Source organism: Aulonocara stuartgranti, assembly GCF_965226115.1.
Source record: "Aulonocara stuartgranti genome assembly, chromosome: 19".
Taxonomy (NCBI): domain Eukaryota; kingdom Metazoa; phylum Chordata; class Actinopteri; order Cichliformes; family Cichlidae; genus Aulonocara; species Aulonocara stuartgranti.
Window position 1 is genome coordinate 9,576,052 of NC_138955.1, and position 21,669 is coordinate 9,597,720.

General features: G+C 37.3%; 3 protein-coding genes across 8 annotated transcripts in view; 2 read left to right on the forward strand and 1 right to left on the reverse strand.

Moving 5' to 3' along the window:
- Positions 1-21,669, forward strand: part of LOC309695062 (immunoglobulin lambda-1 light chain-like) — a 32,300-nt gene that overhangs the window by 1,008 nt on the left and 9,623 nt on the right. The gene's annotated exons all lie outside the window — the stretch shown is intronic.
- On the forward strand, positions 736-13,975 carry slc1a8b (solute carrier family 1 member 8b). The gene is made up of 11 exons (XM_082515456.1): positions 736-1,109; positions 2,396-2,475; positions 2,805-3,020; positions 5,374-5,416; positions 5,539-5,752; positions 6,675-6,774; positions 7,685-7,918; positions 8,071-8,265; positions 8,379-8,513; positions 8,608-8,737; positions 9,601-13,975. Exons 1-11 carry the CDS (start codon positions 945-947, stop codon positions 9,745-9,747), a joined length of 1,659 nt encoding a protein of 552 aa, XP_082371582.1. The 5' UTR covers positions 736-944; the 3' UTR covers positions 9,748-13,975.
- On the reverse strand, positions 12,150-20,852 carry elavl1a (ELAV like RNA binding protein 1a). Of its 5 annotated transcripts, none has more exons than XM_082515461.1 (7): positions 20,726-20,852; positions 18,753-18,812; positions 17,059-17,239; positions 16,502-16,605; positions 15,763-15,916; positions 15,372-15,597; positions 12,150-15,260 (listed from the first exon to the last, which is right to left on the reverse strand). In XM_082515461.1, exons 2-7 carry the CDS (start codon positions 18,786-18,788, stop codon positions 14,936-14,938), a joined length of 1,026 nt encoding a protein of 341 aa, XP_082371587.1. In that variant the 5' UTR covers positions 18,789-18,812; positions 20,726-20,852; the 3' UTR covers positions 12,150-14,935. The 5 variants fall into 5 exon arrangements, with proteins under 5 accessions (XP_082371587.1, XP_082371585.1, XP_082371584.1 ...); XM_082515459.1 differs by having other exon boundaries at positions 15,754-15,916; XM_082515458.1 differs by having other exon boundaries at positions 17,059-17,250; positions 18,752-18,812.

The window sequence follows — 21,669 nt, forward strand, 5'->3', positions numbered from 1 at the left end:
GTATGATGCATTTGAAAGTAATTTGGGGCTTTTGGCTGGAGGATTAAGATTTAAAAGCAGAGATAAATAGATAAGTAGTAAGTATTTGTTTGCTGTTTGTTCCATCCACTAATCTTACTGCGTGCATTGTCCAAGGATTAAATGCTATTGGACTGGTTAAAGGTAATGTAGGAAGACATTGTTAGAATGCTCAGTGTCAAATTTGGATCTCTTTCCAGGTCAGTGTGGACTAAAAGGATTAGCAGACATCAACAAAAAGCATTAAAACAGCATGCAAACAGCACACTACAACAGACAGCTGGTAGCTCAGAGTACTCAGCTGTATTGATCACTAGTTTCCCGCTGCATAAGACAATACTTTATATTTTTCCTTTAAATTCTTTATATGATCAATCTGGTGTCACTAGCTATAAATTTAATTCTGCTTGAATAACAGTGTAGATTGTAGTGTGTAAACCATGCTAGTGTGAGAGTGGTCATCTTTTCCTTCACAGCCTGCAGGGTTAAAGTTCATGCCTTCAACTACAAACTAATTTGAGCTTCTTTTTGTACCAAGATGGTATTATTTACTAGTTTAAGTGACAAATCATGACATTAAAGCTACCCAGTGTATGTCCAGACCTCATAACTCATAATGAGCTTACCTTTAGCCTCTTTAATAAGCCTGAGTGTCTCTAAAGGAGACTTTGTTCGCATGGGATAGGGATAATCCTTTTAGACACTGCTTTACCAGGAACAAGTCAGCCAACGTTTCCTCCTTCAGACTGGATGAGCTCCTCAGAGTTAAACAGGACCCACATTTCTTCAGGTACACCTGCTCTCCTCTGCCGTGGATCTCGAGAGATACATACCGACAATTCTCACTCATCAAGAGATTCGGATATCTGCTGCCAGCGACGGGGGTGGGGGGGATTTGCTGGGATACAGACTGAGCCTGAATCAGGATGGAATGTCTGCAGAAGTTATTAGAAAATATAGTGTCTCTGAAAGTCAGGGCGTACGTGAAGGACTACTGCAAGAGGAATGGTCTGCTGACACTCTCGGTCTTTGCGGTAGTGACCGGCTGTGTGCTTGGATTTATACTCCGGTCATTCAACCTCTCCACACAGGTATGAATTAATGGATGAATGTATGAATAGAGAGAAAATCAAACTAAGACAAAGTGACTCACTTAGGCTCTAACAGACATTCGTTACATTAGAATGTTGTCCAGAATATGTACAAATTAGTTAGGATAACTCCAGTTAGGATAAAAGGAATAGGCAATGAGTACTCCTGACATGTTGACATGTCTGCACTGAGGCTGTAGATAAGGTCCGTTATGCAATAATGAGAAAGAACACAGACACAGACAATCAGTTCAGAGGTAAGAGGAGAAGATAAGCATAAACAACTGAACAACTGTAAAAATTTTAAATATCAATACTGGATTATATGCAACTTTGTGTATGTGAAATAACCCAGGATTCAATCAGTTTTATGGAGTTTATGAAATGTTATTGGTTTGATTCACCAAAAGAAAGAAAAATTAATCTGTTTCCTTTCAAATACAGTGGTATAAAGAAATAACTTGTCCATTATTTGAGCCTCATAATATAAAATAAACAATAAACACAATTTCCAGATTCAATAAGTTTAGTTTGTTTCCCAGGAGTAGTTGAAAATGAATGAATTAGTCTGTCATTCCATACTGAATTTCTCTCAATGTTTTGTTTTTTTCCAGCCTGTATTTATGATTTTATTTCCATGTGTAGCAATGTCTCATTCAAGGTTACAGACTACAACCATGAAGTCACTGTGATGTAAGACGCTCTTAAACTGAGAAGCTTATGTGTCCAGTGTGGATCCTCAATGTAATCTTGTCTAGTAGCAGGAATGCTCTAAAAGTACATTTTTATTTCCATCCAATGATCAGTGAAAGAATCTGTGAAACACAAGCATAATACTAACTTTCTTTATTATTAAGAATTTAATATTAATCAAAATTACTACATGTGACTTATGCAAGAGCAGAGTTTGGATGTTCTCTCTGCTCAGAGAGTTACTCTGACCTCCTCCCACAGTCCAAAGCCATCCACGTTAGATTAACTAAATTAATTTTAAAACCTAAATGTAATTTATTGGTGATTCTAAGATTGGGTTAAGTCTGGATACGATAGTGTGTGGTTTCCTTTTTTCTGTGTGTTGACCATCTAATGAGGTAGCAACCTGTCCAGTGTCTACCCCTAACCTGACTACACTACACTACAACAGGTGACATATTCTGTACATACTTCTTGTAAATAATGATTTTTTTTAACTGTATTGAGCTCATTGCAGCCCCCCCCCCCCCCCCCCCCCCAAAAAAAAAAAAAAAAAAACAAGTCCAAAGCTTAACTGTTCCTGTCTTTAACAGGCCAAGATGTACTTCTCATTCCCTGGAGAACTGCTGATGAGGATGTTGAAGATGTTGATTCTCCCACTTATCACCTCCAGGTAAACGATAGCTTTGATTTTTAAATCAAATATATATTTGAAGGAAATATTTTTACAGAATTTAGAGGTGTGGAATGTCCTGGTCACAAAGATTAATGGTACAGTCATTCAAGAGCTGAGATGCTGGCTTTGAATTTGGTCTGGGACATGTGTTGGATGTCATATTTCCTATTGCTCCACTTCAGTTTGAACACCACCAGTTAAATGTCACTTCATCTATTGAAAATCTGCAGCCTTAGAAAAACAAACAACTAATTCAAATCTACTTCAGTTCCAGTCTTTCGTAAAGCCAACATCCATAATCACACCTCTTCTACTTTCCTATCCAGTCTTATGTCTGGCCTGTCAGCCATGGACACCAAGGCAAGCGGTCGTCTGGGAGTCCTGACCATCACTTATTACCTGTGGACGACCTTCATTGCTGTCATCGTTGGTATCGTGCTGGTTATCATCGTTCACCCAGGGACCGGCTCTGAAAAAGACAGTCACCATTCACATTCAGGGCCTGTTATGACCTCCGCTGATGCTCTGCTGGACCTCATCAGGTTAACATTCACACAGAAACAAAAGATTTCAGTCTTTCATCTATTCACACTACTATTCATAGCAAACCATGCCATATCTGGCGTTCAAACATATCATCTCTACAATGGCACCAGAGATTATCTAACGAATTATAAGATTTTTCACTGAATCAGGACATTTTAAAATGCTGATGCTGCTGGATGAAAGCTAGCAGTTGTGTCAGCAGGATGTGCTTGGCAAAAAAAATAAATAAAAATAAATAAAAATAAAAAATGGCAAATTACTCAGCAGCAATCTGAATCTAAATTGTATATTGTTGCAGTGAACATTAACAGAGATGCAAACTCTGTATATAATTACTTTTTCAGCAAGCTTTCTCTCTTATATATACATATATATATATATATATATATATATATATATATATATATATATATATATATATATATATAATTACTTTTTCAGCAAGCTTTCTCTCTTATATATACATATATATATATATATATATATATATATATATATATATATATATATATATATATATATATATATATATATATATATATATATATGTGTGTGTGTGTGTGTGTTTTAATAGAGCATTTCACAAGATCAGCTCTTAGAGCTCCCGGTAAAGTGATCTCTCTTATATCTGTTTCATATTCCTTAATTAATCTCAAACTAAAATAAATAAATACACAAATAAGTAGAAAACGACTTAATTTGGTATTATTTGGAAAATCATATTTCTCACAAGCAGTACTTTATTAATATGCAGAAAAACCCTCATTCAGGTTTGGTCAATCACAAAATCTCCTCAGATAGGTTAGATTTCCAGAAAGACATGAGAGCTTTGCAGAAATCTGTATTCATCAAAACATTAATTTACATTTGATATTAAACTGTTTCTGGCAACAGTGGAGGGATTTTTAACACAGAATTTAAATGATAAGCTTTAACATCATCCTTTAAAATCCTTGTAGCATTGTTGCAATGTCACTACCCTTGCAGCAGCTTGACTAAGAATAGGGAAAGAGTTAATTGTGACTCTTTAAGCTGACACTTTCTCAGAAGATCCTACTGCAGAGTCACTTTGTTAGATTGAACCTGTACTCCTGTACAGGCTCAGGCTTATTGAAGGGCCATTTATGTCAAAGATCCGCTTATTCTTAAATGAGATTAAACTGGAGAGCTGTGGTGAGGTGCGCATTTCAGTCGTCTTATGTGTTTGGTGCCAGTGTCACTGACGCAGGTTGAATAAAAACAGTCTGATGATGCTGGCTCTACCTGTTCAGCTTCCATCAACCTTAACATGTGAAACTCTCTGTGCTGTTATACTGTGTGAAAACGTAACCTGTGTTTTTCTCACTATTCTTATAAAAACTCATTAAATCTAGGAAACTATTTTACTTTAATGAGTTCGGCCACTGGAGACATTTACGGTATATGATGACATATGAGTACAAGTAGTGGGCTAAATAAATATCCGCTATGTAAAACTTATTATTGTAAGAATAAATGGAAGTATCAAAAGTTAACATACTCCAGAAGCAAGAGAATTGAGAAATGGCAGTACTGTTCAAGCCACTCGAGGTGCTTTTTATATTCTACTGGCTCATTTTAAAGTTGATCTATTTTACAAAATGACGCAAAATATGCAATTTCATTTTTAGTACTAGCAGTTAGATTCACCATCTACAAGAACTTCCTACTGTAAACAAAAGTGAGACTGTGTTTTATTTATAAGGTTTACAGTATAATTGCTGGTTAATCATTGATGTTATTATAACAAAGTCTAAATGTTCAATAACTGAACACCATGACACTTTTTAATTGATGATTTGAGCCTAATTATTTACATACCCATTGCATATTTTTACATTTTAAGCTTCTGAAGATTTCTACTGTGAAAAACTGTATTTGTGCATCCCAATAGTTATACTGAAAAAATACTAACAATTTGTTTTTAATATGTTTTTCACCCTCAAAACCATCACAAACAGTACATACTTTCTTCAAACATAAGATTAAAATATTTAAAAACTCAAAAAAGCTGTCTCACCACACACATTTAGTATCTAGCTTTTCATGCTATTTACCAGTAGATGCATAAATGAGGCCAGTTGTAAAAGAATTATAGAAAATCACCTGCGGCAAGCTTTTTTCTTTTACCCGAGCAATCCAAGCACTTCTCATCCGTGCTTATTTGGTGTCTAACACAACCCATTATTGTTTTTAAGGTCAACAATAAGTGCTGACCATCATTTCAGAATCTGTCACACACAAGTAAATGATCTAGCTGCCATCAGTTGAACTGTATATCATCCTACACATGTGATCATATGGCTTCTTTCTTTTTATTGTACATTGCAGGAACATGATCCCATCAAACCTGATTGAAGCAACTTTTCAGCAGGTGAGTCGACAACATGGAGTTACTGATTGAGAACTGCGCAATATTATTCAAATTTCAAATATTCAAATTTCAAGATGCCCGTAGTAAAAGATCTATATGGTTGTTCTTTCATTTCGTGCCAGTACCGGACAGATTTGGTACCCATTGTACAGAACAATGACGCAAAAGTGTCTCAGGCCAACTATGTATACGTCATGCCCGATTACCACGACCCTCGCCTGGGTCATCCAGTCTTCCTGGAGATCACCCCTGCACCTGACATCAAGTATAAGATTGTCCCAAGTACAAGCAAAGGCATGAATGTATTGGGGATTGTCATCTTCTCAGCTACAATGGGTAAGACAATCACCATTCAACTTTAATGTTTTATATAACAATAACCATGGGATTTTAAAATAAGCCAGCCTATTCAAGCTCATAAATAAGTTACATGCTGACCATGCAAATGCATAGATACATTATTGCATTGGTTATATTACAGGACATAACAACTTTTGCACTGGCAGGCTGTCTCATGCCATCTCTCCACATGTCTCCATTTCAAAAGTGATAAACTAATGACTTTTGATATCAGAAGCAATGTCTCTATTATCAGCATAATGTGCTTAAAGTTTCAAAAGTAAATGTGATGATGCATTGGCCGATGTCATATATGCAGAGAAAGTAAAATTACTTTACACAGTTCAGTTGTATAGTTCTCTCTATAAAGGAAAATAAGTTATGGGAAGTTTAATACAACAGTAAAAAAGAAATAAAAAAGGATGTGTTGAACAAGTAAATTATATCCACTAAGTGCATAATATTGGATCTGAACATCTGAAAGGGCACAAGAAGGTGTGGTTTTAAAAAAATTCTTTATTTTGCAATGTGGCACAAGCAAAAGATTTTGTAGACTAGTTTTAATTTGCAGCAATGCATTGTGGTATTTATGTTTTTTACAACTTTGTCTGAAAAGTACTGAAGTTCTGATCATAATATTGAATACCTGAAGTGGAATTCAAAAGTACAGTATTTTCTAATTGAAATATTGTACTCTCACAGATCATGGAGACTCACTAAAAGGAGCTAAAGATTTGAGATTTATTAGCAATGTCAGCAAAGCAAGAGCTGCTCTGCCTTATAGCTTATTTATATGACTAACCAACTAACTACTATGCAGTTAGTTAAATTTTGTAAAGTCTTTTTTTCTTTATCGGGATAAGAAGGTTGCACCACAACTATTAACAAACAACTGTGCGACTGTGTTATCTGTTCTCAGGTCTGCTGCTGGGGAAAATGGGGGAACGTGGCACACCACTCGTCAATGTGTGCCAGTGCATCAACGAGTGTGTCATGAAGATCATCAATGCTGCTATGTGGTAAGGCTGCACTCTCTCTGTCTCCCTGTTTCTTTTTCTGTCACACACACAGATACACGCTACTGTATCACGCACATGCATCCAATAAAAGACAGACTACACAAAGTTCACACAGCAGAGCCAGATTAGATCCAAAAATAGATCTCATGGCGATTCGAGGAAAACTCAGTGGTGTATCTAAAGTGACCTCAAAGCTTCTCATTGGACATGAGTTGACACTTGAAATACAGTTATATGAATGGAGCAAAGAGGACTCTTTCTATGAGGGCCCGGTGGCGCCAGTGTCCGGCAGCCTCGCCTCTGTCAGTGCGCCCCAGGGTGGCTGTGGCTACGATGTAGCTTGCCATCACCAGTGTGTGAATGTGTGTGTGAATGGGTGGATGACTGGATGTGTAAAGCGCTTTGGGGTCCTTAGGGACTAGAAAAGCGCTATACAAATACAGGCCATTTACCATTTACCATTCTATATAAAATTAGTGCTACAAACTCATAGGTAAATACATCAGGCAACTCACAGGCACCATGCATGTACGTCAGAAAAAAACTTGGAGCTTCAAAGACTGATTGTATCCATGTGTACAATATGTGATTTTGAACATGTAAAGTCACGTCTATGAGCTTCAGCCTGCTGCTATAACAGCTGGCACTCTTCTGATGCCTGGCAGCATACAACATGGGATTTACTCCCATTCAGACAGAAGAGCATTAGTGAGGTCAGCAAACTGATGCTGGATCACAGTTGATGTCTCAAATAATCCCAGTGGAGTTGTTTGGGGTTAAGGTCAGGATGGAAATCCTTTCCTGTAGGGACACACACTCAGAAAGAAACAAAAAAACTTTCATATATTTTCAGGAGTCAACGTGGTAAGAAAATGAATGTAATTCATATTCTATCTTCTCTTCTTTGAAGGTATTTTCCCTTCGGCATTGTGTTCCTGGTGGCAGGAAAGATCCTGGACATGCACGACCCAGCCCATCTGGGGGAGAAGCTGGGCATGTACTTCATCACTGTCCTGTGTGGTCTCTTCGTGCATGGCCTCATCCTGCTGCCTCTCTTTTATTTCTTATTTACCCGCAAAAATCCATTCACCTTCATCAGAGGGCTGCTGCAGGCTCTTGTCATTGCACTAGCTACATCTTCAAGGTAAGAGAAAACAGACATTTTTATGTGTTATATCCCACCAATGTAGATCTTTCTACATTTCTAACTAGGACATTTTACCAGTCCTTGGTTCAGATTGAAGTCTGCTGACTAACCTGACATCCTTTTATATCCTCTGATTTCTTTCGTTGCAGCTCAGCCACGCTGCCAATCACTATGAAGTGTCTCCTGGAGAACTGTGGAGTTGACCGGCAAATTGCTCGATTTGTGCTTCCAGTGGGAGCCACTATCAACATGGATGGAACAGCCCTGTATGAAGCAGTGGCAGCCATCTTCATAGCTCAAGTCAACGAGTATGACTTGGACTTTGGCCAGCTGGTCACTATCAGGTGAGAATAAATACTGAGAACAGATGCTCCCCTGAGAAGTTCCTTGTGTTGAAAATCTGTTTCCCTTTTTTTTTTTTTCTGTTTCCCTAACATCTTTTCCTCTGTCTCATCAGTATAACAGCAACCGCAGCCAGCATTGGAGCAGCTGGGATACCTCAAGCGGGTTTGGTTACAATGGTGATTGTCCTGACCTCTGTGGGTTTACCACCTGCTGACATCTCCTTGATTGTAGCCATTGACTGGGTGCTGTAAGTCCCACAAAAGTTATTATCTTTAAGTAAGTCTTAGTATTTAGCTAAATTGGTCAATTTGTGATGAACTTTTCCCCTCTCATTTCATCAGTGATCGATTCAGGACAATGATCAATGTTCTGGGTGATGCCTTAGCTGCTGGGATTATGGCTCATATATGCAAGAAGGACTTTGATAAATCAGCAACCGCTGCTTCTGCTGCTGTAGCCAATAAAGAACGGGTAAGGACTGTTTCTGTTAGTATATATCAAAGTTCACATAAATGAAAGATTTCAAAAATTCTCCCAAAATCCAATCCTGTATATAGTTAATGAACTAGAAACAAGAGTCTGCAACCTCAGTTTGCAGGTATTTATCCTTAAATAATAACAACAACAATTTGTATAGCACTTTTAAAAACACAGAGTTACAAAGTGCAGTTTAAATAAAGCCACATATTGATGATACGTGTACATGTTTAAACATACATACAGACACATAATCAGCCATACTGACATACATTCATTCCAACATACACACATACATGCAAATAGTTGCAAACTATGGCCAACAATGAAGGGGGAAAGATTAAGCAAACAAAAAAATCGAGTTTTCAGCAATCGTTTGAAAGAAATAACAGAGTCAGCTGATCTGATTGACTGAGAAGTCTGGTTCAGTTTGGACGGAATAAACAATGATCACCTCTGGTTTTAAAATCAGAGCCTGGAACAGTTAGGAGACCCCGTTAGACAATTGGAGAGGCCGGCCACATGATAAGGTCTTAGAAGCTCTGGTATATAAGCAGTTCTGCTGAGGACAGAAGGCCCACCCACCTGCTGTTCATCCCTTTGTTTATGAGGGGCAGCCAATTAAGAGAAAGTGAGCTTTAAAGAGCTGGAGAAGCGGCTGGTGCTAAACCACCTGCCCTTCAGTAGAGAAACCTTGGTCCATAAGTACCTAGGTAAGGTACATGCTGTAATTATTTTGAACTACAAATCAAATATAATGTCAAACTTGGCAATGGGAAATGAAAACACATCAGTCCTCCCCAACACCTCCTACCTTTGAACTAACTGTAGACCTACCGCTGTCATCTTCCCTACAGAGAGACACAGTAATCTCCTTTGGCAATCAGAGCGTGGCACTGTCTGATGCTCCGCTGATCACACATCGCTGCGATTATGTGTTTGAAGTGGATGGAGACAACGTGCTGGAGAAACCCGTGCCCTGCTACAACCTCTGTCAAGTCTGAGACACTTTTACACGATGCCTTCTACAGCACGTAGATGCACCTACAAAGGCACTAACGGAGGCTCTAAAAGTTCACTCAAAGCCTGTGCCATGCAGAAACCTGTACTACTTGATACAATGTACAAAACAGCATGTCTCTATTCAGCTTTGCATGTAGAGAGATGTGAGGAGATGCATTTTATTAAATCTTGAATGCCACATTGTCTGAATGCACTTGCAGACAGGAACATACGTCACGATGACATGCATTGGATGGAGATCAGTGTTTATCAGTTCCAGGGGGACAATTAAAATCCACAGTAGACCCGTCATAATGAAACATGACTGCAGTTTTAACTTAAGTCTAGGTTTTGAAATGCCTTAACGTTGCCTCATTTTTGACAATAATGCTGAGACCTTGAAAGACTTGAATGTTATAAGGAGCTAATAGACAAAGAGCAACAGAACAGGGGCTTTCTCTCTGTTAGACAAGGTGTTTATGCATAAATATTAAAGCAAAATTAAGAAATATACCAACATATCCCTAGCAAATGAAAATTATAGCATAATCTGTGTTTTTATACCACTGCTTTTAATTTTGTGTTCATTTCTAATAAAAACCTGCTACATACCAGTGCTGTGAAAGTTTTTATTTTAATAATTAACCTCAGAGACTATTGAGCTTAAGTATATGCAGTGCTCATGATACATGCTGGATTATACTTGGCAAGGTAAAAAGAAAGTATAGCATCTGTCAGTTATAAGGTTTTTACATAATCTGGTCCTTCAGGAGATCTTAAAATTCTTTGAATACAACCTCTGATGAACAACAACATGGCATATTACAGAGTTATTAAACAAAAATTAAACCAAAATGCAGAAGCAGTGTGTGAAAAACTAAGTGCACCCAGTGATTCAACAGCTTGCATAACCACCTTAAGTAGCAATGACTTAAAAAAATTGTTATGTATGAATTTATGTGCTCAACTTTCCTTTTTTCCCCTTTTTCCTAAGACAAATAAATAAATTCTGTACACTTAGCTTGAAATTTAGTTGGATTTTATAGAATATTTCATGCAAGAAAGTTGACAAGCACAAAATAATTGATCAAAGCTGTCATGATATTTAGGGCAAGATTTAGTAAGTTTCTAGAAAACCTCTGTTGTCTACAAAAAGGCCAATTGTTAGTTTTGTGACTGAAAGCTCCCTCTGGGGTAATTAGCATTGAATGATCCAACAGTGCACTGATTTATGTACAAAGATGCAGTCACTTGAAAAAATTACTGGTACAGGGCAGCAAAAATTAGTGGCTCAGGAGCACAACTTAGGTCTTAAAAATAAAAAAGTATAATCAAAGGCCAGGGATTAATCCCACACTCTAAACACATTAACAGTTGGATTTTGACAGACATCCCCACATTGATGGGCAGCAACAATTGCTTCTAAGATCATTGTAAGATCATTGCTGAGGTCTTTCCTCTGTGGCAACATGAATACCCCAAGACCAGCAATTTGTCAAAACTTTGTACAGAGCTGCTTACCGTCTTAGTTCCTGTGGAAGCAGTAAGGATGCGCTTTCAATTTTCCACAAACACCATTTCAGCATTTTGGTTTAATTTTTATTATTTAAATAACAAAAAGACAAAGACAATGCTTTACGTTTTGGTAATTCGAATTCAAAATGGACCATATCCATCCAAACCAAGGCCTGGGGAGTAAAAACGTAAAATAAAACCACCATTTCTGGCATTCTTCTAGCTGGTTGTTGTTCAGGATGAGCCCATGCACTGTCTTGTATGCTGGTCATCCTGTACCATATTTCACTGCCAAGAAAAGTTTTCACTTCAAGCTTTCAAACATCATCGCTCACAAGTGCGAGTTCTTCTGAAAAGGATGCGAGTCTCAAAACAGAAAAAGGGTCCTGCTTGAAATGACAATTTGCTACAACTTAGCTATTTATATCTGAATAAAAGAGTTTTTAGCATTCCAAAGTCACTAAAAACAGAATAGCCAGACTGGTTTCAATTTTCTCTTTCCTTTCCAAGCCATTTTGAAGAAGCTGTTTTTTTTTTTTTGTTTTAAATATGTGTAGGTGTCTGAAATTGTATATTCATATTCTACTTTAGAAAACTCAATTTTTGGCTTTAATTTTAAAGTTGAAGGAAAACTGAGACAAAGAGCTGCAGAAAAAATAAGCTTCAGGATAGACTCTGCTCACTGTCCCCACCATCTGGTTGCAGAAGGTTCCAACTCCGATCTACATGTCAAGTCTACTATTAAATCACATCTCCAGATTTCCAAGAATGTGCAACAATACTGTCATATCACAGCAACACTAACTTCAGTAACATGTACATAAAAGTGCAAGTGCACATCTACTCATCTTTTTTCAAGAGAATCACGTAGATCAAATCCACAACAAGCTTCTAAATACACATTTAATTTTCCTTTAATTTTTTTTTAAAGCCACCATGTTTTTATTGAAATGTTAGAAGACATTTAACGGACTTCAGCTTAGTGTCAAAAGTGTTCAAAACCAAGAAAACAAAACAATCCATTAAAAACACTGCAATAAGTATCAAGTATGACCACAAACACTGTCAAATAAATAAATGCGCCTCCTCTGATGTAAAATACACTATTTCCTCTTATAAATTAAGGCGGAATGCAGTTTATTTTCACTGCCCCTTAAACGCACTTGCACCTTTCATGCAAACCAAACTAGACTGCCAACATAACTACACAGTAACGTCAATAGAAAATTTTATATATTTTTAAAAAAACCCCAAAATGACAGTCGATGACTATAACAAATGTCTATTACCTGCACTGAGCAAGTCATGAAATATTGCACAAAGTTAAGGATCCTGACACAATAATAACAACATGGAGATACTAAATCAAGATTCACAATAAGACCAAAGTTTCAAGCTCACAATGTGAGCATTCCTTTATGATGGGCCAGACAATTTTAACTATATTCTCAAGTGTCAGCTTAATTATTGCTGGGGAGGGAGAAAAACAGTTTTAAAACAGAATCTGAAAAATTTTGAACAAGTTTTGTAGCCAAGTATATTCTTAGAAATACATCTCCAAGTGTTATGCTTTTTAACTCCTGCTGAGCTTGAATCAGAACAACTGCAGCACCGATGCTAACGGCATTTTTAAAGAAACATACACAAAGGTGGACATAGTTCTTTTCTAACTGGGTGAGTCTTTTACTAATAGGTGAACAAAGCCATGTGGTAAAAAGTAATCTCCATTAAAGATCAAAGCAGTGCGTTTGGTTTTAAAAGCCTAAATCTTTGACACTTCTAGTTAAAATATGGAAACTAGCTTGTGTACAATCACTAGTTTCATTAGATACCTACACTGACAAGTGGACAATTTAGTGTGAATACAAAACTAACAGCCAGATATTAAAAGCAGCTTCATACAGCCAGATGTCTATTGATGATACTGAAATCGGATTAACTACAGGCAGCAAAACTATCAGCAGTGCCAACAGACTGATTCAGTTTGCTGTTCTTCTGCAGTTAAACTTGTGTCATGTTTCAAAAATCATTGTGGAAAACATCTAACAGATGCTTACTTGCCTTAAAATATCGGTTTTGTTTAAGTAGCATCAAATCCTCTCAACCTACATTGGTCCATAAGTTGTTAACATCTCAAAAGTGTAAAAGCTTCCAGTGAAGAAACTTTTGCTTGATAAGTGTTAGGAGCGCTCTAAATTTGCTACCGAGGGAAATAAAACAAAACTGAAAAACAATTCTAAAAGGGTAAATAAAATAAAAAAATCAAACAAACAAACCAAACAAAACTTGCAGCAAAACAAAATAAAATTTAATGGTTTATGTTCAAAGGGAAACAAGCAAAACAAAAGAAAGGAAGAAAATTAAATCTAAACTGAAATCCATAACAAAGGCCATTCGAGATAAGCACTCGTTAAAACAAGTTTGTAACTTAATACGGTAACAAAACTGTATGAATCTACAAAGAAATATAATCAAAAGAAAATAAACTCAAAAGGAAAAGGAAAAAAACAAAACAAAAATCAACAGATCAGCAAACAGCTAGTGGCATTGCTCTCAGTAAGAATCAGTATTATGTGTAAATAATTAGTACCTCATCAAAAGAACAAAAGAAAAAAATTAATAACTAGAGCTCAGCTGATAGCTGTAAATCTCAGCTTAATCACAGAGGTTTTAAGTATCTGCAGATTATGGTGAACAAAAAAAAAAAAAACCAAACATTGGCCAATGAGAATCCAGTATTAGTTGGGCTCCAAAATATTTATCTTGAACATCTGCTTAGAAAAACTCTTGCGAGGTTATCAGTATCTCTCCCTGCCTTTGGTCCATTTTAATTTGTGACTCACTGACTGGGGTTCATTTGCAACTCGCATCAAACAACTTATAATTAAAGACACTTTACATATGGATAACAAAACAAACATTTCCCTTCTAGGGCTCACTGTTTCTTTTAAGAACTCTTAAACCTGCCTGGAAGGTATACAGAAGTAATAGATTACCATCAAAAGGACTGATATACAGAGCAACCTAAAGCTGGCTGGCTAAAAGTGCTATGCTCTTAGACTGACTTGTAGTAGTGAGTAGTTAAAAGGTCTACTGGATGTCCACTGTATGATCGTTTAAGGCATCTATTTCTACTTGTGATGAGGAGCCAGGACAGAGCACTGCTCTTCCACAGTAAAACTGTCTCATTAAAAGGGGGAGGGCAGTCTTTAACCCTATCTTTACACCAAATCATTCATTGAAAAGTTCACACTTGGGATCTTTTACAATGTTCTGATTTGTTTGTTTTTAGTGCACTGCTAAGAATCATTGGTTTGCCTCCTTTATGCAGTTCCTACAGCTTTACATGCAACACATATAGACAGGATTTTAGTTTTTGAGATAAGTTTCACAAAAAAATGTTGGTGGTAATTTGGGATTTTAGCCTCTCCATCCACTCCAAATTAAAATTGAGTGTCCTTGAACCCCAAACAAACAACAATGGAGAAAAGAAAAGAAAACCTTAGACACTTTTGAGACAATTACAAAGGTGCAGAAGAGTGAACATGTCACTTAACTCTGAATATGATGAAACTGAAACTGGTGTGTCTAACATTGAAAACTTAAGCTTTCTGCAATAAAAGCCTGACATGGGTTACTTCCCGCTTTCTTCTACACCTGATTGTCCGGCTTATTCTACTTGTGGCCCTTGCTGGTCTTAAAGGACACTTGCAGTATCTTGTCTCCAAGCCGGTAGCCATTCAGGCTGGCGATGGCCATGGCGGCCTCCTCGTAGTTTGTCATGGTAACGAAGCCGAAGCCTTTGCACTTGTTGGTGTTGAAATCTCGGATGACCTTGACATTCGTCACGGCACCAAAGGGACCGAACATCTGCCACAGGATGCTCTCGTCTGCGTCCTGGCCTAGGTTGTATATAAAGATGCACCAGCCAGAGGTGGAGTTTCCAGGGACACTGACGCCTCCCATGCTGCTCATGTGATCGACACCCATGGGAGAAAACCTGAAAGTGAGAGTATTGTTTTTTTTTCTTAGATAATCAATGAAATATAAAAATGGTAGCATTTCAAGCATCAGCACCATTCAGTTTATATGTATGTAGCTCTTCCCTCACCTAAACCGCTGTGCCTGGTGGTGTAAGGGTCCTCCAAAGCGTCGGGATTGGTTGTGGTAGAGCTGAGAGAGGAGCTGTGTGTTCTTCACCTGGTTTGGGTTGGCTGCAAATTTTACTGTGATTGGCTCAGAGGCTCCTGGTGGCTTTTGACCATTTAGGTTTTTGACAGCCTCCTCCGCTTCTGCACGCTTGTCAAAACGGATAAAAGCCACTCCACGGGATGAACCTAGGTTTGAGAGAGCAGCTGTAACCACCTACTCCGATACAAGCCGCATGAACTGCATTTAGCTACTTAGCAGTAACTGATATCACTTTGTAAAAACAAACTGTTTATTTAATTTCAACAAAATTTTTGGAAAAAAAAAGCAAGGAAGCCATTCACCTTGCGTACCTGTACCTTGATCAACAAGTACCCGGGAATTTATGATATGCCCGTAACGTGAGAACATGTCCTCCACGTCCTTCTGGGTCATGTTCTTGGGAAGTCCGCTGATGTACAGGTTAGCATCCTTTATTGTGTCCGAGCTGGGCCGTGCATATGACACCTGGCGACAGGAAGCAACAAACGCCTGATTAAAACTCTGATATGCATGCAGAAATTGAAAAAGAATTGCCAAAGTAAAACATCTAAACAGTAGTTTGATTGAACAGAGATTAATATAGCAGTGGTTTGGTCATATTTATACATCTTTTTATTCAGCTGAACACTGCTGTGTCTGTCCATCAGAAAGCAACATTTTGGATTAAAAAAACTACAAAATAATCTGGTTGTTTTAGACATCAAGTTTTTGGTCTGAGTAAAAAAAATAAATAAAACAAAAATGGGTGAGGGGGAGGATCAGAAGCAACAGAACATTACAGTGATAAAAAAAGAAATCAAATTGATCATTTTGAAAATTAAATACATTTAATACACTTACTGTGACAGAATGTGTCAAATAAAATAAGTTGAATTAAAGTCAAACACCAGAGACTTATAAGATAGGGCAGTAAGTGAGCGTTAAAAGCAGTATTTCTTTCCTCGGGCTGACATGTACTAGCTAGATAGCGGACAGCACAAGAGCCACAGCAAAGTTAAATGACATAACATCTTTGCTTTGAGAATTGTAGAACACCTTATTGCACGTTACCTTGATAGTTTTGGACTGTAGCCTTAGTCCATTCAGTGTACTGATAGCTCTTTCTGCATCACTAGGGTTAAGATAGTTAACAAATCCGTACCCTAAACTGTGGCCTAGAGAAAAAAAAGGAAAACAATAAAATAAAACAAAAAAACGTTTTATAGTTCAAAAAAATCTGCAAACAAATAAATATTAAAAATAAAAACAAATCTCAAACATTGCATGCTAGAATAAACAATTAAACAGGGCTGGGCTGGTTGGAATCAATAAAACAAGGCTATGATAATCAAAAATGTTCAGGAAACTACTTCCCAGCGTGGGCAGGAAATAAATTTGGGAGATCTCTCAAATAAAAGTTACAGAATCACTGAGGGCAGAAAACAGGCCATTAATAAACAGCGTCCAAATAAATAAAATTATTATAAGACAAATCTCCACCTCGACATGGTCTGGCAATGCCACAGCATGTATTTTTGGCCAAGTCTAACAGGAATCCTTTTCTATTTAATCCAAGATCTTGTTTGGATCTGATCTGACATGATTTATTGCTTCAAAACTTTGCATACCTGCAACTTTGTCTCTTATTAGCTTGGCAGACTCCACCTCCCCAATGCTGCTGAAGAGGCTCCGCAGCTCATCCTGCGTCATGTTCTGAGGGAGGTAGTTCACGATCAGGTTGGTCTTGGCATCCTTCCCCTCATCCCCTCCCATGTGGTCTTCATAACCGTTCGACATGTCATACACCTCCTGCAAGTCAGCCAGGTGGGCCGAAAACACAAAACAAGGTAAGCACGTTGGGTAGAACAGAACTGCTGCTGAAACCGATTTAATTACTTACAGAAGACGGTCATTTGGAAGTTTACCCCAGGCCGTTAACTGCAAGTACGTGACCTGTAGTAACCTTTAGATTTTGAACTATTTATTAAACAAAATGATGCAGTAAAAATTAGTAATAATAGTGGGCATACTGGACAGTTTTGATAGTTACTAGAATTAAAGAAAAAAAAAATGGTTTGCACCAAATGAACAAAAAGCTCCTGTACAAGATCCAGATGCCTCCTTTTCAACTATACGGTTAATAAGAAAAGGAGGTCACGCCAAGTAAAATCTGATTATTGTAGTCAACACGGTAATCTTAGTTATCCATCACTTATCCATCTACCGGACTTAAAACATGTGTCTTTTTCAGAAGATTTATTTGAAGTTTAATTATCCATCATTCAAAGTCCATGACTCTTATAACGTGGCAATTTTTGACCATAAAGCCTGTCACCTAAAGAGAAATAGTGGTCCCTGTTTGCCTAAAGCAAACTTGTCTCAGGTGATCTGCATGGCAGCCACAGGCTGAGTGACAGCACACAGCAGACCAGGTTCCCACAAGAGAGTATGAAAAGAAATGTGATTTTTCTTGTTTGTTTCTGTAATCATCGGAAGCCGAAACTGTAATAGAAAGCAAATGCCAAATACCTACCAAACAACTTTTCAACTTTCCTGTGTGTGATTCACTTTATATCCCAGTCTGTCAAGTACAGTAGAGACACCAATTGTTAGGTGCAAAAGAGACTTTGAATTCACACTTTAGTTCCCTTAACTTCATTAATCCTGGGACTTTCTGGTCAAAAAGGCCAAGACCATTCATACTGCTTGTAAGTGTCTAGAAAGGATAGTAAATACTGGAATACAATTAAGTCATAATCCCAAATATATTAGACAAAGATGTGAATGGATGTAAACTTTACCTATGTCAAAGCAGTGATTTACACTAAGCTAACATGAATATGCACATTTTAAAAACATAACAAAGCTGGTACCTAACGTTAATCCTCATGATTATGTCTAACACGAATGATCTGCAATGTGGTCTTATGACACATTTGATAGGACTAACATTATTTTAGATGACTAGAAAATGTCTTAAAATTATTATTTTTAAATACCAATTCAATTGTTGTTTTCACAGCCCACACTACAGAATACACTAGTTGAAGACTGAAATGCGATTGGGCCAAGAGTCAATATTTCAGCTACATAATATTGTTTGTGTGTCTGGCTGATAACTTTTGATTATTTGCTTGAATTGCAGTGTGCCTTTTGGATTTTTATTATCTTTTACAAACTTGTTACGCTGTTACTATATAACAGCCAACTTGCTTTAAGTTGTAATTGATGCCATTAATATGTTGTACACTGACCATACTGCCAAACAATATGGTCAGATACTACAGTACTCACTGAAATGAAAGCTGGCATTCGTACTCACTTTCATATACTTAATGTGTCCTCGACGAACTGCCATGAAGACACTTCACTGCTCCTGAAGCTACGCGGAGAAAAAAACAAATATCAAACAACGTCAGGGCAACTCAACAAGCAAATAACATGCAATAATAATACTAAGTGCAATAATCCTTTCTGTCATCGTTGTATTTTTACTCAGTTGTATATAGTATTTGTATTCTATTTTTATCTTATTGTATATTTATTTTATTTTATTCTACTGTATATAGTATTTTATTTTATTCTATTCTGTACAGTTGTGTACTGTATTTATTCTTATTGTATTCTAATTTTTGCCTCATAACTTTTGCACTGTCCACTTCCTGCTGTGACAAAACAAATTTCCCACGTGTGGGACTAATAAAGGTTATCTTATCTTATCTTAAACCTACAATCTGATCAAGATGACATTAAGATGCAGCACATCTTATAATACAGAACCTTGTATTGGACATTAAAGCTCTACAAATTCCTTGAAAAATCATGCTACCAGATTGTCTATAATGCTTTAAAGGAGGCAGCTCTCCCAGCTTAAATGCTCTCCTGTTTACTTTGTTTCTCACATGGGGCGCCTATGAATGAAGTCACAAACTGGACTGGTATGCACATTGTGTAAAGAGACCATAAAAAGTGCAATTAATTTTACATTAAATGCATCTCTCTCTCTCATATCTATCTATCTATATGATAGATATAGTTTAGCAGTAAAGTTATTCTTAGTTAGTGTATTGTCTGTCTTGTCTTAATGTTGGTTTAAAATGGAGCACTGTAACAAAAAATAATTTCCCCCAGGGATCAATAAAGTATTCTGATTCTGATTGATTAAACATTGGGTCTCACAAAATGGGCATACATGGAGGTCACCAGCCAATCCCACTCTTATCTCCTGTGAAACACATCTTTTATAGGAAACGGATAGATAACTTTTGGATCAAATTTTATTTTCCTAACATAACCTCCAAATAAAACCAAACTATTGTGAGAACAGAAATGGTTTGTTGACTCTGCAAAGACAGGGGTAAGGGAATACAAAAAAAAAACAAAAAAAAAAACAACTATTCACCACATAACAACTTAAAGAGTCCAGACAAGCCGAACTGCCGTGCAAGATAAATCGTTTTAGAGCAGTTGCTGAATATTAACTGTTAAAGCATGGAAAGTTTCAATTAAAGACGCTCTTACATCTTTTCAATGAACACAAGTAATCCTGATGAAAAACTGGGCTAGCGCACTAGTATTTTTTTTTCCATATTATCCAGTCGGATATGGAGCGGAGCTGATGTAGCAGCAGCATTTGAATGTGCAATATTTGAATGAACAGCTTCCAAGAACAAGGGAACTGCGAGCTACTGTGCTCACTATTTAACGCGGCTAAAATAAAATAAAAAAAGCACTATTGAGAAATCTTAGATTAATTTCTACAGTGACTCCGCTTTAATACTGCACTTTTGTTTTAAACACACGGGTGAACAACACATCGACTCGCGAGCTCAAAATCTAAATCGGAAACGTGCACGGGCCCGGCTAGCAAAATTTTATAGCATTAGCAAACTAGTGAGCTGCATACTCCACGCTTTTCTGTGCTTACAATGATTACGATGACAAATGTGTACATCGGGATTAGCAAACAGAAGGTAAATTTCTTATTCTAACTTAAATGTTATAAGGGTCCGTAATAGGTCGCAATGTGAAAAGTAAAGTGACACCGACGCCGGATAGCTAACACAAAGCACCGCTGCCCCATTTTTGAGAGCGTCACATGAATGCTTTTCTGTCCCTGTGCCGAAACCCCAGCGGCCTGCTAACAGGCCACAGAGGCTAACGCTAGCCAACAGCTATACAGGCCGCGAAAGTGGCATGGCAGTCATTTGCCTTTGACAAACCTTTGCACGTCGAAATATCGACGCAAAGGCTAGACGACTCCGTGGAAGCATTTGTTACCATGAAAGCTCTTACCAGCTTTTAAGTGGTGCTTTTTGCTGTTTCTGCTCCCTTCGCCTATTTCTTTTCTTCTTGGCAACGTCCACTTCCCTCCAAGTCGGCCTCACGTAACGAAGGAACCCAGAACGAAGCTAAGTGACGGAAACAGCCACGCCCCCTCACGGATCTGAAAGACGAGCTGTTAAATCGGCACGCCTCTGCAGGAGACGACGGTGGGATCCGCATCCAGTATGGCTAGTTCGATCAAAGCTAAAAATATTTCCTCTGTAGATATGATTAATTTGAATAAACTCCGGACCCCATGAAAGGCATGCTGCAACACATAAAAACACAAATACTCTAGAGATGAAGAGATTACCGAGGAGTATGCGAAAAAAGAAATATTATATTACTATTTTGAAAATAAACTAAAATAATTTAGATTTTTTTCCTATACTATTTGAGATTTAATCTCAAAATAATATTTCACGATTTATCTCGAAATTTCGACTTAATTCTAAATTCAGCAATAATTATAACAACAACAACATCAACAATGATAATAAACATCAATCCTTCCAATTTTGTAATTATATTTATCTATGTTTTTTATTATTTATTATATTTTTATTAATAATATTATCATTAAAACATCTTTGTAAGGAGGTAACGTGTATTTTTATTTTCCGTTTTTAACCCTTTAAAATAAATACTTGACATTAGGGAGTCTTATTGGCTTATAACCCTTATAACCTTCCCACAAAAACTGACCCCAAGCCGTAATGAAAAATTGCCACAGGCAGATATTTTCTTGGGCCCTAAAACACAGCATCTCATATTCTCTCTCTCTCTCTCTCTCTCTCACACACACACACACACACACACACACACACACACACACACACACAAACTATTACAGTATGAGTACAAAAACACAAGCTACTCATCCATCAGAACTTCATGTTTTGTGCTAATTTCCA